This window comes from Pseudorasbora parva, chromosome 6 (genome assembly GCF_024679245.1).
Source record: "Pseudorasbora parva isolate DD20220531a chromosome 6, ASM2467924v1, whole genome shotgun sequence".
NCBI classification, from domain to species: Eukaryota; Metazoa; Chordata; class Actinopteri; order Cypriniformes; family Gobionidae; genus Pseudorasbora; species Pseudorasbora parva.
This window is the reverse complement of record NC_090177.1, coordinates 34,350,533-34,363,194: the sequence shown is the minus strand read 5'-3', so window position 1 is coordinate 34,363,194 and position 12,662 is coordinate 34,350,533. Positions and strand designations below refer to the sequence as shown.

At 38.5% G+C, this 12,662-nt stretch overlaps 1 protein-coding gene across 3 annotated transcripts in view; it reads left to right on the top strand.

The window, feature by feature from the left end:
• znf512b (zinc finger protein 512B) overlaps positions 1-5,838 on the top strand; it is a 102,298-nt gene extending 96,460 nt beyond the window's left edge. For all 3 annotated transcript variants that reach the window (XM_067446769.1, XM_067446768.1, XM_067446767.1), the window contains 4 exons: positions 2,103-2,204; positions 2,412-2,474; positions 2,606-2,704; positions 4,588-5,838. In XM_067446769.1, coding sequence (XP_067302870.1) covers positions 2,103-2,204; positions 2,412-2,474; positions 2,606-2,704; positions 4,588-4,956 — 633 coding nt within the window. In that variant the 3' untranslated portion in view covers positions 4,957-5,838. The remainder of the gene's footprint in view (positions 1-2,102; positions 2,205-2,411; positions 2,475-2,605; positions 2,705-4,587) is intronic.
• Positions 5,839-12,662: the final 6,824 nt, after the last annotated feature.

Genomic DNA, 12,662 nt, shown 5'->3' with positions numbered 1-12,662 from the left:
CCAGACCATTCCACAGTATAAATGGGCACCATATCTTTTGCAATACACAGTATACATATCAAAGGTTTATTAATTGATATGCAGATCAAATTAACTTTTATTAACAACAGTAATGTGCAAAAAAGTATAGGGAATATTTAAATGTTATGCTCTTATTAAATATAGATTACCATTGTTCTTCAATATTCTCACACTGAACTAACCGACAGCTTCAGTGATTATTAAAGGACCTCTTTACTTAGTCACAATTTGAAGAAAAGTTTAGTTTTTCCTGAGACTTTAGCCCCTTTCACACTGCGATTCCGGCAAATACACGGATAATACGACCCGGCATTTGTTCCCGGGCCGCTAGATTTGGTCCATTCACACTGCCAGCGAAATACCGTAATATGTGCGCTTTCACACACAACCCGTAACGGTTCTGGAACGAGTTGACACGTGACATCCGGATGTGACGTATAACGGCAAGCGATCTCCGCTTCAGCGCGGATAGTAAGGAGCTCCGTGGTCTCGACTTGTGTCCAGTTTGCACACATTTCTGCTTGTTTAATTTTAGTTTCTTTTGTATACGAACACTCTCTGCGTTTAAAACACAGACTAGCTCTTCTGGCACTGCAGGGTTGTATTATTGAAAAAACAAGCTCTAGGAGTCGCACGATAACTACGTACACGTTGCGGCATTAGTTTCGGCTTTTGTTCACAAAGTGCTCGTCCCGGGTCGAATCCCGCAATATTACTAGGTCCCCGACCCGGGTTCAATTCGGTAATCAATCCCGGGACGTGGTTGCTTTCACACAGAAGGCGACCCGGCAATGTTCCGGGAATATTGCGGGTCCGACGTGCAGTGTGAAAGGGGCTTTAGTGACTTTTCTCCATTAGGGAGTGGAAATGGCTAATAAATCAATACGTGCTCTTCTGCTGGTTATAGTGGTGGGCATTTCATATCTTTTTTAAATAAAAATGCTTGTTTGCCACAAAATAGATTAAACATATATATATATAAACATATATATATATTCGTGTGAACTCAAATGAGTCGCACGGTTCCGATCAGACTTCAAACACACTTTGCAGCGGGGTATTGTTAATTGTTCTGTGAAAAACTGAACCAATTACAAATGACACTGTATGTTGTTAGACGCTCTCCTTGTTGTTTGTGTATCTCTGTGGCAAACACGCACAGGGAGGGCTGAACCATTACAGGAGCCCAGAGGGGAGCGTCGGCGGATTTTAAAGAGGAAACCGATTTTCATTTACAAAAATCGACGTAAACTACAAACTCAAATTAATCAATAAAATCGGTTTAACGCCCAGCCCTAGTTCCTCTCAATTCCGATTTCGTTTTAACTCCTATGGTGGGCGATTTAGTCCAACATGGTAGTTAACATGACTTCCATTTCGACCTCGTCCATGAGTGTTCCTTCAAGTGATGAGGTTACTTTAGAAAACTATTATAATTTGCAGTTATTTAATTTGTCAGTTAACATGTAGGTTATGACATCTATGTAAAATGAATAAAAGTTTTACGTTTTCGTTATTTTCTTTACCATTTCATTTCTTACATCAGCTATCAGGTTCCCAGACGAATGCAAGCTAATCTTATTAAAGTAACTTTTATCAGTGCTATCTTTATTCTGTATATTGTACGGCATCACTAATGTAAGGCAATTACATTGTAGGAACAGACTTTTAAAAAGGCTTTCAGGTTTTCATATAGCAGTCTCAAGCAATCCCCCTCTTCACATTCAACACGGTGCCATTGAGTGTTAAAGCGCGAAAGGCGAAGCTTGAATTTACGGGTATGTCCCTCTTTGGCTAATGTACTTTCAAGATGGAGGAGCAACATGGCGACTGCCATCCGAACCCTCACCCGTATGTATTTTCAATGGCATATTATAAACTTACGAGAATACTTTATTACTTGAAAGAAGTAAATATACATTAATGAGCACATAATTTTGAAAGAACTAAGTGTTTTTAGCTAAGAATAAACTAAAAAAGTTACACAGTGTAGCTGTAAATTAGTTTTAAAAAGTCAGTAGTGTTTGTACTTTTCGTCAATTACACATTTGTCTACTTATTTTTAATATCTGTTGATTTAGCTAAACTACACACGACCAGGCCTCCCCAACTTCAGCCCTGAAACTGTGGAGAGCTGGAAGAACGAGGTGAAGGAAAAAGGATTCATCTGCTGCCCCAATTGCGTAAGAACATTGCCTTGTTTTTCATTTAACAATGACGTACTTTAATAACTGCTAGTGTTTGAATGGAAGATTCCAACCTCAGTGTGAGCATCTGAATGATATTAGTAGATTTAGATTTGCTTGACAAACTGAAACTCTTGTAAATGCTGAAATCTTGAACACTGCTGTTTTTGTTGTTCAGTTTTTCTCTTCATATTTCCATAACAGAACTGTGAGGCTATTTACTCAAGTGTATCTGGACTTAAAGCTCACTTGGCAAGCTGTAACAAGGTACAACAAGTCCTCTGCATGCTTTGTCGTAGTTGTAAATTTATAGATCAATTTTACAACTGTGTATACTTCAAGTCTCAGACATTGCTGATACTCTATCAGCATAACTGCTATTATTGTTCTCCACACAGGGAGGGGGCGACGTAGGGAAGTACACTTGTTTGCTCTGTCAGAAGGAATTTAACTCTGAGAGTGGTGTGAAGTATCATATCAGCAAGACACACTCGCAGGTAAACCAAACACTCTCTCACTCTCCCTGTATACTGTATGTTAAATGAAAAGTAATCTGAGAACTTGCCCTTCATAGTGTTCTAGTATATCAAAATGTCTACTGTTAAAAGGTTAGTTCAGCCAAAAAATTAAGATTATGTCATTAATTACTCACCCTCATGTCATTCCCAACCTGTAAGACCTCTGTTCATCTTCTGAAAACAAATATTTTTGATGAAATCTAAGAGCTCTGACCCCTCCATAGACCACAATATAATGAACACTTTCAAGATCTAGAAAGGAGTAAATACATTGTTAAAATAGTTAAAGTGACTCCAGTGGTTCAACTTTAGCCTGGATGCCAGCTGAACTCAGCCCCGCCCACAACATTTGAGCTCAGGCAGTTCGGTCTTGACTTGATCCATAGAGGAGTAATTATGCCTGAACAGAAACTGTTCGGACCAATGAAATCATCAGGGCGGGCTTTAGACGATGACGGACAGATGATCAACACTAACGTAATCATCACGTCATCAAAGGCGCTTTGGCTGAACTTGTTCAAATCCTAAAGGGAAAACTTGCTCGTATATGCATTCACCTTCACTATTTCTCTCTGAAATGACGATCATGTTGGTAAGTACTCTGTGTGTCCTTAAATTCTTTTTTTTACAACACCGGCAAAGATTGTTTATTCCAGCGCGCGTGCAGACAGAGTTGCCACATTTTTACAAGAAAACCCGCCAACTACTAGCCCTAAACAATAGATTCTTGGGGGGTTGTCCGGAAAAAAAATAGGTTTGGGGGGTAAAATGTGTGTTATTTTGGCAAGGTTGCCTGCTGAAATTCGCATTCCTGGGTCTATATATCACATAATTGAGGTCGCTTCAACCTTTGTTGAAAACTAACGTTATGCGTCGCTTCGTTGCTCTGATTGGTTGTAGGTCTGTCCAATTGATGTCTTTCCTAGTTCGGTTGAAACACGGCCCATAATCACAGCCCAATGGAGCAATTTCAGACTCATATTCTGACTAGAATTGAGTATGACCAAGTCAGGCTAGTTCAACTTTTTGTGCACAAAAAACAAACAAACCTTATGACTTCATTCAACAATTTCCCCTCATCTGTGTAAAGTGTAAATTAAATATCTGTCGATGGAGGGGTCAGAAAGCTCTCGGATTTCATCAAAAATATCTTAATTTGTGTTCTGAAGATGAACAAAGGTCTTATGGTTTCGATGAGGGTGAGGAATTTATGACAGAATTGACATTTTGGGGTAAACTATCCCTTTAAGGTCTGTTCAGATCAAGTTTGATAGGAATGAACAAGACAAAACTGATTTTTTTTTGCAAAAAATTAAAAGTACAGCAATGAAAATAATTTTATTTTAATAATATTTTCTGGACGGACGGACGGACGGACGGACGGATGGATGTAGATAGATAGATAGATAGATAGATAGATAGATAGATAGATAGATAGATAGATAGATAGATAGATAGATAGATAGATAGATAGATAGATAGATAGATAGATAGATAGATAGATAGATAGATAGATAGATAGATAGATAGATAGATAGATAGATAGATAGAATTATTTACATCTAATAAAACCAAGACATTTGAATTGAATGAACTTTTGAAAATATTCTGGTTTAAAATTTGTGTGAGGCACTATTTATCTTTTGGCCATTACAGACTTATTTCTATATATGCTTTTAAATCAATCTTTGGTTTCAGATTTAGTACATAAAGATAACTTCATCGTCAAGAAATGTTGTATTATGCATAAATCATCACCTTTTTATGTAAAATGACTTTATAAGAATGAATAGTTTCCTTCTACTGCTGAATGAATGCAAATCCAATTCTTCTTTTAAATTGATGTGGCTCTATGTGCACAGAACTGGTTTCGGGCATCTACCAACGAGGTGGCCAACAACAAGAGAAAAGAGCCAGAGAGCAATGGCTTACAGAAGGACATGAAAAACGTAGTGCCTGGGAAGAAGAGGGGACGAAAGCCCAAAGAGCACCACCTGGTGGCAGCCTCCTTTCCAGCAGAGACTAAGAGCTTAACCCCTGCTCCAGCTCTGATTCCTCACCAGATCGTCACCCCAGCCTCAGAAACCCGAACCCCCGCACCCAACCCCATCACCAACAGCCCAACCATACCCTCTGACCCAGTGGACAGTGGGAACCCAGCCCAAACCAGAGACACACCGCCCCCTATAAAGAAACGAGCCAAACCTAAGAAAGCGCTGACCACTGAGTAACGCGGCTTTCACTACGTCGGCACCAGAAGGGATGCTTTCCGAACTACACCGGAAAACTTTATTCAGTTCGGTCACGGAAATGAAGGAAGAAGCAGAAGAAAGAGCTCGGAAAGTTGAACGGATGAACGAGGGGATGAAAAACAGCAGGAAACAACGATTTGCTCTTGAATTGATTTCACACTGATCTTTGTGTTTTTTAAGATGAGTATATACATTATGTGTGTGCTTGTGTATAATGATATATATTACTCCTGTTGGTTTTTCATTCCATTTTTATAGTTGATTTTAATAAGTTGTTCACTCTGAAGGGGTCAATAACATTTAAGTTCCCAGTTTATAACTTTTTTTTTTAGAACAGAAGTTATGAGGATACATTTCTACGTAATTTTTGGGTAGCTACAGTACGTCAACATGTCCGGTGGTTTCATGATGTGTTTGAACAACGAATATCAAACTCATTCAATTAGCATGGTGAGCTAATTTACTGCTAACATTTTACCACGGTAATACTCTGCTGTGTATATATATTATCTATATCTATATATGAATATATTCAAAGCAATTCATTCTCGTCCATTGGTTTCAAACAAGGTGCGTCAAAAAAAAGTTTGTCATTGTTTAGGTTGCTTTTCCTCAGATGTGTTTCGTCAGTGGCAGCTGAAGGAAGGGTTGGAATTAGATCGACGGCTGTTGTAACAGTGTGCTACTGTGCAATAGTGTTGCTTTCGTGGTTTCTTGTCCTGTCTCTTGCTCGGAATCGTAAGGGGTCTCAGCCCGTAGTCTTGTGTAACTCCCGCATCCCTTTGGGCTGTAGTTTGTAGTTTGCTGCAGTTGACCTGGAGGTCTTTGTTAAAACCTTTAAATGCTTCTGAAATTGGTAGAGCTGTGTGCTTTCATTTTGTCTGATTGTTTGTGATGCTTAACTTAGAAGGAATATACAGTGCAGAGAAATTCAAATCAATAGCAAAATGGAACGTTTGCAGCAGGCTAATAAATGACTACAAATGGGTTGGATGACTACAAATGATATCCTTCAAAGCACAGGGATGCCCTTCGACATCTGTGATGTCATCAGGCCTTGCTTAAGCTTGAGGGGCCGTTCGCACATTTTCTTCTGTGCAGTTTTGCGTTTAAAAATGCGAGACGAGGGGCAGTGGAATTCTGTAGATGGGTTTTATAGATCGCCATGTCATGCGCAAGAGGCTGCAAAAGATATGGAATGCGCATGCAATGGTCAAACACGTCCTTCTAGCGCATGTTTACATAGAAACAAAAACACGTTCTGTGTGAACGGCCCCTAAGACTACAATGAAAATGATAGTGATCGAGTAGAAAACAGAAAATTTGGGCCAATATCACAAAACATGTCAAGAATGATTTCACCTCGAAGCTAAAGAGAAAAAAAAAGTACGCTTTTTTTTAGGACTATTCATTTTTATTTGCATTGCAACATTATTTTTATGACACATTTTGCATCGCAATTCTCTTTACCGCAATGCAAAAAAGTTTTCATTTGTTATATATAAAATAAATTCTATTAATTGTATTAAAAAATGTGATAAATATATTAATATTCTTTATTTAATAAAATTATTTATACATTATAGTAGTATTTGTTGTAAGGCCTAATATAAATTAAATTTAAAATAATATTTTGTAATATAATCAAATTAAAAAGGAGAACTCAGTCCGTGGGACATAAGCATGGCATTTTATGGTGTCCGTAGTTTAAAGTAAAACAACGGAGCGCCACACACCACAAGCGCTCAGGGTCGTTTACAGTAATGATCTTTCAGCACTACATCCTCTAATATTTTTATCTGGAGTCAAACGCAGTTCATTCAAGCCCTTTCTGCTCTGTGCATGTTGCTTCTCTATCCTGCTAAAGACTTTAAGTTACAGATGATGAGCAGAAACACGGTGAGCAGCAAAATAGATACTTTTGCTAAAATACTACATAAAAAGAGAATGCAGAAAATACTATACTTTTTATCTATCATACAAATGACTCCGATTGTTTAAAGGGATACTCCACCGTTTTTTCATATTAAACTGTGTTATTCCCTTAACTAAGACGAGCTGATACATAGCTCTCTCGTCTCTTAATCTCTCTGACGCGCGGTGACGATCTGATAGCATTTAGCTTAGCCCACTAAGCCCAGTTCATTCACTATGGTACCAAACAGAGATCAAGTTAGAAGCGACCAAACACCTCCACCCCTATTTAAATACAGTTACACGAATAGTTGAACGACCAAGTATGGTGACACAAAATAAAACGTGGCGCTTTTCTAAGCGGATTAAAAAGGAGAACTATAATATATGGCGGAATAGCACTTTTGAGAGTACTTCGACTCGGCGCAGTAAAAAGTCCCGCCTGAAAAATCCTCCCTCACACTCTCGTTTCGGTCAATAAGGGGGAGGAGGGTGTGAGGGAGGATTTTTCAGAAATAGCAACACGCCAATAATGCGCCTGAACACATCTGGTTTTCAGACCTGCATGCCCATAGGTGAAAAGATTGGCACGAGTGCATTTGCTTTTTAGAGAACTTGCTGGAGATAAAAAATTATAACTGTCGGGCTGAATTTAGCAAAAAACACTTGCCTGGCGCCATATGATAATGGCGGGTGTATGATAGAGCCTGCCGACTTTTATAGTATTTTTTCCCTACAATGGAAGTCTGTTTACCAAAATTCTTCAAAATATATTTTGTGTTCAACATAAGAAAGACCCTTAAGTTGTTCCAAACCTGTATGAGTTTAAGTACAACATTTTTGGGTGAACTATCCCTTTAAGAGCATTTAAATATTAAAAATGTTAGAATTAGAATTTTCTTTTTTTTTCTTTTTTGGTTTTAGTAGTTTATTTCTTTGAGCAAAATATAAATATGGTCCATACTTTTCTTAAGAGGCGCACCCCAAGTACGTTTTCTCGGTCCGAGGGTCTCGTATGCCATACATGTAGGTGTCTAAATGCAAAAAAAACAACAAAAAAAACAACCCCTGATAAAACATCTGTTCGAAACATCTGTTTATTTTCATATCCAGTTAGGGGAAAATTAGTAGACATCATTGATTTGGCTCTCAGGATCCAAGATTCTGTGTGTTTAGGATCATTTATTTTACAAAGTGCTGCTGCTCTGATATAACCGTCCAAAAAAATGATTTCGAACTTGAATTGAATACCTCTGCCTTACGGTAATGAGAATTTGTCAGGCGAATGTGAGAATAATGTCACAATGCAAACAATCTTGTCATTCAAATTAGACTTTGTTTTATTAATGGACAATATCATTTCTGTTTCATTTTAGGGTGAAATGTGTTCTGGGCATGTTTTTGTGGGATTCACCCATTCATTTTTGATAGGAGTACAAGCAATGTGTGTGTAATGTACTTAAGGACCTCAGTGACTGTATGCAATAGTGAGAGTGTTTCGTGTAAAGCATTGAAGAGCACAATCAGAATGGTGCAGGCTTTATCCGAACGTTTCCGAATCAGAGCGCCTGTCCGAAAACAAACTGAACACCTCAAATGGTCCCGCACATACTGATTCCCAACTTTCTGATTAAGGCCTGTTTGAGAAAAATGCTCGTACTGCACTTTAACCCCTCCTCCCCCTCCCTCCTTATCTTGCACTTTGCAGGCACTGTTAGGCTTCCATTCTCCCGACCTTAAATGAGTGGCTCTGTTTTGTGAGATGTCGGATCAGTTTCCTTTACATAAATCCACGAGGGTTCGAGAAACTGATCGCAGACAGGCCACCCGAGCGCCTGCCATGTGATCCGTGTGATACGTGCAGAGGAAGCCCGTCCTCCATTGCCCAATTTAGAAAGAAAATCTATGTCAGATATAAAATGAAAATGACGTTTGAAGCCATAACAGTCCCCTCGAAGGTGACTAATGGAAGCAGTGTGTCTTTTTAATCTTCCTCAGTTTGTATAAAAGATTATAGATTGAAAAAAATATATATAATTTGCAACAGAAACATTATGTATTCCAAAACCCTAATAATTCTAACTGAGGTACTTGAAATCATGAAAAATAATTGCCATAAGATTATTAGCATACAGGTCAAAAACCGAAAAAAAGGATAAATTATTAAAAAAATATATTTATCTAAGGAGAAAAAAAGCATAAGCTCAAAGTTGCATACATTTATTTTATACTAGTTGTAAATGTGATCTTAATCTCATAGTTGCTTAAGAAAACTAGGGGTTGGTTTGTCGTGGTTTTAGGCAAAAGGTGCTAGTAGCCAATCTACCTTAAGGAATGTTGCGCATGAAATTGTGAACCGGTTAGTCAGACTTGCCATCGAGTCCCATGTTTATGACATGAAATACTGTAGCAGATCTCATTTTAACTGTCCTGCATCTGAAACAAAGCATCAAGCATTAATGTCTTCTGCGGCTTCCGTCACACTGAAATCCCCCTATTGCACTGGGAAAAAAAATGTGGTTTTTTATTTGGTCTGATAAAAGATTAATGGCGAAACTTATAAAATCTTTGAAGAACGTGTGCATTATTAATAAAAAATTTTAAAAAAATCTTTAAAAACTGCATTTACTACATTACACTAATGAGAATCATCACTGGAAAAAAGAAATAAAAAAATAGATGCTAGATTTAAATGCATACATTTTTTAAAGGGGTCATGATGACATGTATTTTTATTTTTATTATTTTAATATGTCCCTTGAGGTTCACATATGTTCAACAAACAAACAAAACTATTATTTTCAACCCTCTGTCTGAAATGATTAGTTTTTAAGGGACAGCTCCTTTACTTCAGCGATTAGCATATGGCTTTGTATCAGTAGAAACCCTGGAGTATATTCGAATGATCGCGCTCCCCCCTCTCATATCCTCTGAGACGAGAGATTTATGCATTTTATTTCTGGAAAAATGACTCCGGTGAAGCAAATATCGTCGATTTGCGTCATCGGGAAAATGTTTGGCCAGAGGCTAAAGACTACAAGCCAGCAGAGGGAGCTATTTCCACATGTTTTCAACTCGCACATGGGGATGGGGTCGCACTCACAGCACAGCTCGGCTCAGGCATTCATGGAAACGGTGCGGCCGGCAGAGCAAAGGGAGTAGTTTATCTTCTCAAGTTAATTCCTATGAAAGTTATTCTTCCAAAGGCACGAACTGAAAACGCGCCAGACTGAACACATGCTGAGAACTACTGCCGCGTTTACCTCAACTCTCATCACGAGAGCTCATTCAGCTCATCACGATGAGTGTAATCTGACTCCTGCTGCGTTTGTGCTGACGCTTCCTCAGCGGCTAAATCACAATATATTGAACAGACACTTTCAGTTTTTAATTGTAGTGTCTGTTCTCTAACTGAACTGATTTTATGAAGATGGACGCGGTGGTGGGAAATTAAAAGTGATTCAGTAGCGGTGGCTTTGGGAGTGGCCTCAAGGGCAGCGAAGCATTCTGGGTATTGTAGTCTTCTTTCATCCCCATGAGACAAAAATACATTTTCTGTCTTTTCTCAGTCTAGAAGGCACCAAATTCAAAAATACTTTCACATTTCTACTACATTAATGACCTAGTTTAAATACAGATTTGTCTTCCCAGCGCTGAAGTATCCCTTTAAGGCTTGTCAATAAACGCCCACTGTTATGATTGGCTAACGTCTTTGCTGAAAACGTTATCCGTATAAAACCCGACTGCTTCATCTTTCAACAAAGTTTATTTTCAAATTCTCCATTACACTGTGCCTCATTTACAAAACAAACGCTCCGAACAAACACGTAAGCTGCATCCGAAATCGCATTATGTCTGAGTACATATTACATTTGAATTTGAACTTACTTCACAGCCTTTAAAAAAGTATGTTCTATGTAGTATAAATAAGTGTAGTATGAATGTAATCTGGATATACTACTTCCGCCATGTTGTCATTATCATGTGGCCTACCAGTGTTAGTTGTGTCCCTTCACCTCCATACATAAATCCTCTCCTGTGGCCTCATGGGATAGTAAAGTGTCCATCGAATGCGCACTTCAGAATTTGGATATCGCGGCCCTTCTTCCTGCTCTCTAGTTCGCAGACTCCATATTCGGACATTGGCGGCTTCAGTGAAGGGGCGTTGTCCATATTTTTTTTACAGTCAGACACTACTCTGTTGGCGTACTATTTTTTGCATAATATGTAGTAGGAAAGTATTCGATTCCTGATGTAACCACATCGATATAGCGATATTGACAAAAATATATATATCTCGATATTTTCTGGGATTTTATTGATACTGATAATTGGACGATAAAGCTATGATGGGGAATTTTAACATTATAAAGCCATTTTTTTAAACCTAATTATTTGTATGTATCATGTTTTGTGTCAAATTCTTACATTTAACCAATAAATTAAATTCTAATGATAAGGCACAATAGGGAAATTATGAAATTAAAACTGTATCGACATAATCTCTCTTTGCAATGGAGAGGAAATGGAAACAGAAGCTGCATCTGAAATGCCGTTTATCGTTTTCACAGTCTATTTAATGCAGCTCAGAGGTGACAAATAATTAACCTGCTGCTAAAAATGCATATTATTTGTATATTTTAAATATGAATGGTTTAATATTGATATTTGAAATGATTTAAAACTAGATATACTTTAAATGTGAAATTAAAACGGCCAGTAGGTGGCAGCAAGTCACTGTTAATGTGTTGCTTAGAGGCGTAAAAACAGACGTTTAAACAGGACACGTCAAAGCAGTTCTTTCAGTGACGATCAAAGTCAGTTTTTTGTTTTTTACGATCAAAGTCAGTTTTGGCACGTCAGCCGTTAAGCGACTCAATGGCAGCTGGCGGGGCCTATGGTGCGATGGTGTAAAACTATTCGTCAATGTCTTGCTCTGAAGGCGGTCATATGCAAATACAGCTCTGGAAAAAATTAAGAGTCTACTGCAAAGTTATCAGTTTCTCTGGTTTTCCTATTTATAGGTATGTGTTTGGGTAAAATTGACATTTTTGTTTTATTCTTTAAACTACTGACAACATTTTTCCCAAATTCCAAATAAAAATATGTGTCTTTCACATTGATGTTGGGTGACTTTATGCCACTCCTGGTTCAAAAAATCATGCAGCTCCAATTTTTTTTAATGGCTTATGACCATCTATCTTCCTCTTGATCACATTTCAGAGGTTTTCAACGGGGTTCAGGTCTGGAGATTGAGCTGGCCATGACAGGGTCTTGATCTGGTGGTCCTCCATCCACACTTTGATTGATCTGGCTTGGGGAACATTGTCAGAGCAGAAGGAAGAATGTTTTCTTCCAGGACAACCTTTTACGTGGTTTGATTCATGCGTCCGTCACACAGACAAATCTGCCGATTTCAGCCATGCTGAAGCCCCCCAGGTCATCACCGATCCTTCACCAAATTTCACAGTTGGTGCGAGACTCTGTGGCTTGTAGGCCTCTCCAGGCCTCATCTAACCATTAGACAACCAGGTGTTAAGTAAAGCTGAAAATTGGACTCATCAGAGAAGATGACCTTACTCCAGTCCTCTACAGTTCAATCCTTATGGTCTCTTGCAAACCTCACCCTGGCTCTTCTTTGCTTCTCATTGATGAAGGGCTTTTATCTAGCTTTGCACGACTTCAGCCCTGCCCCTATAGGAGCCTGTTTCGAACCATCCTCACGTGCACTTCACCCCAGCTGCCTCTTGCCATTCTTTTTGTAGGTCACT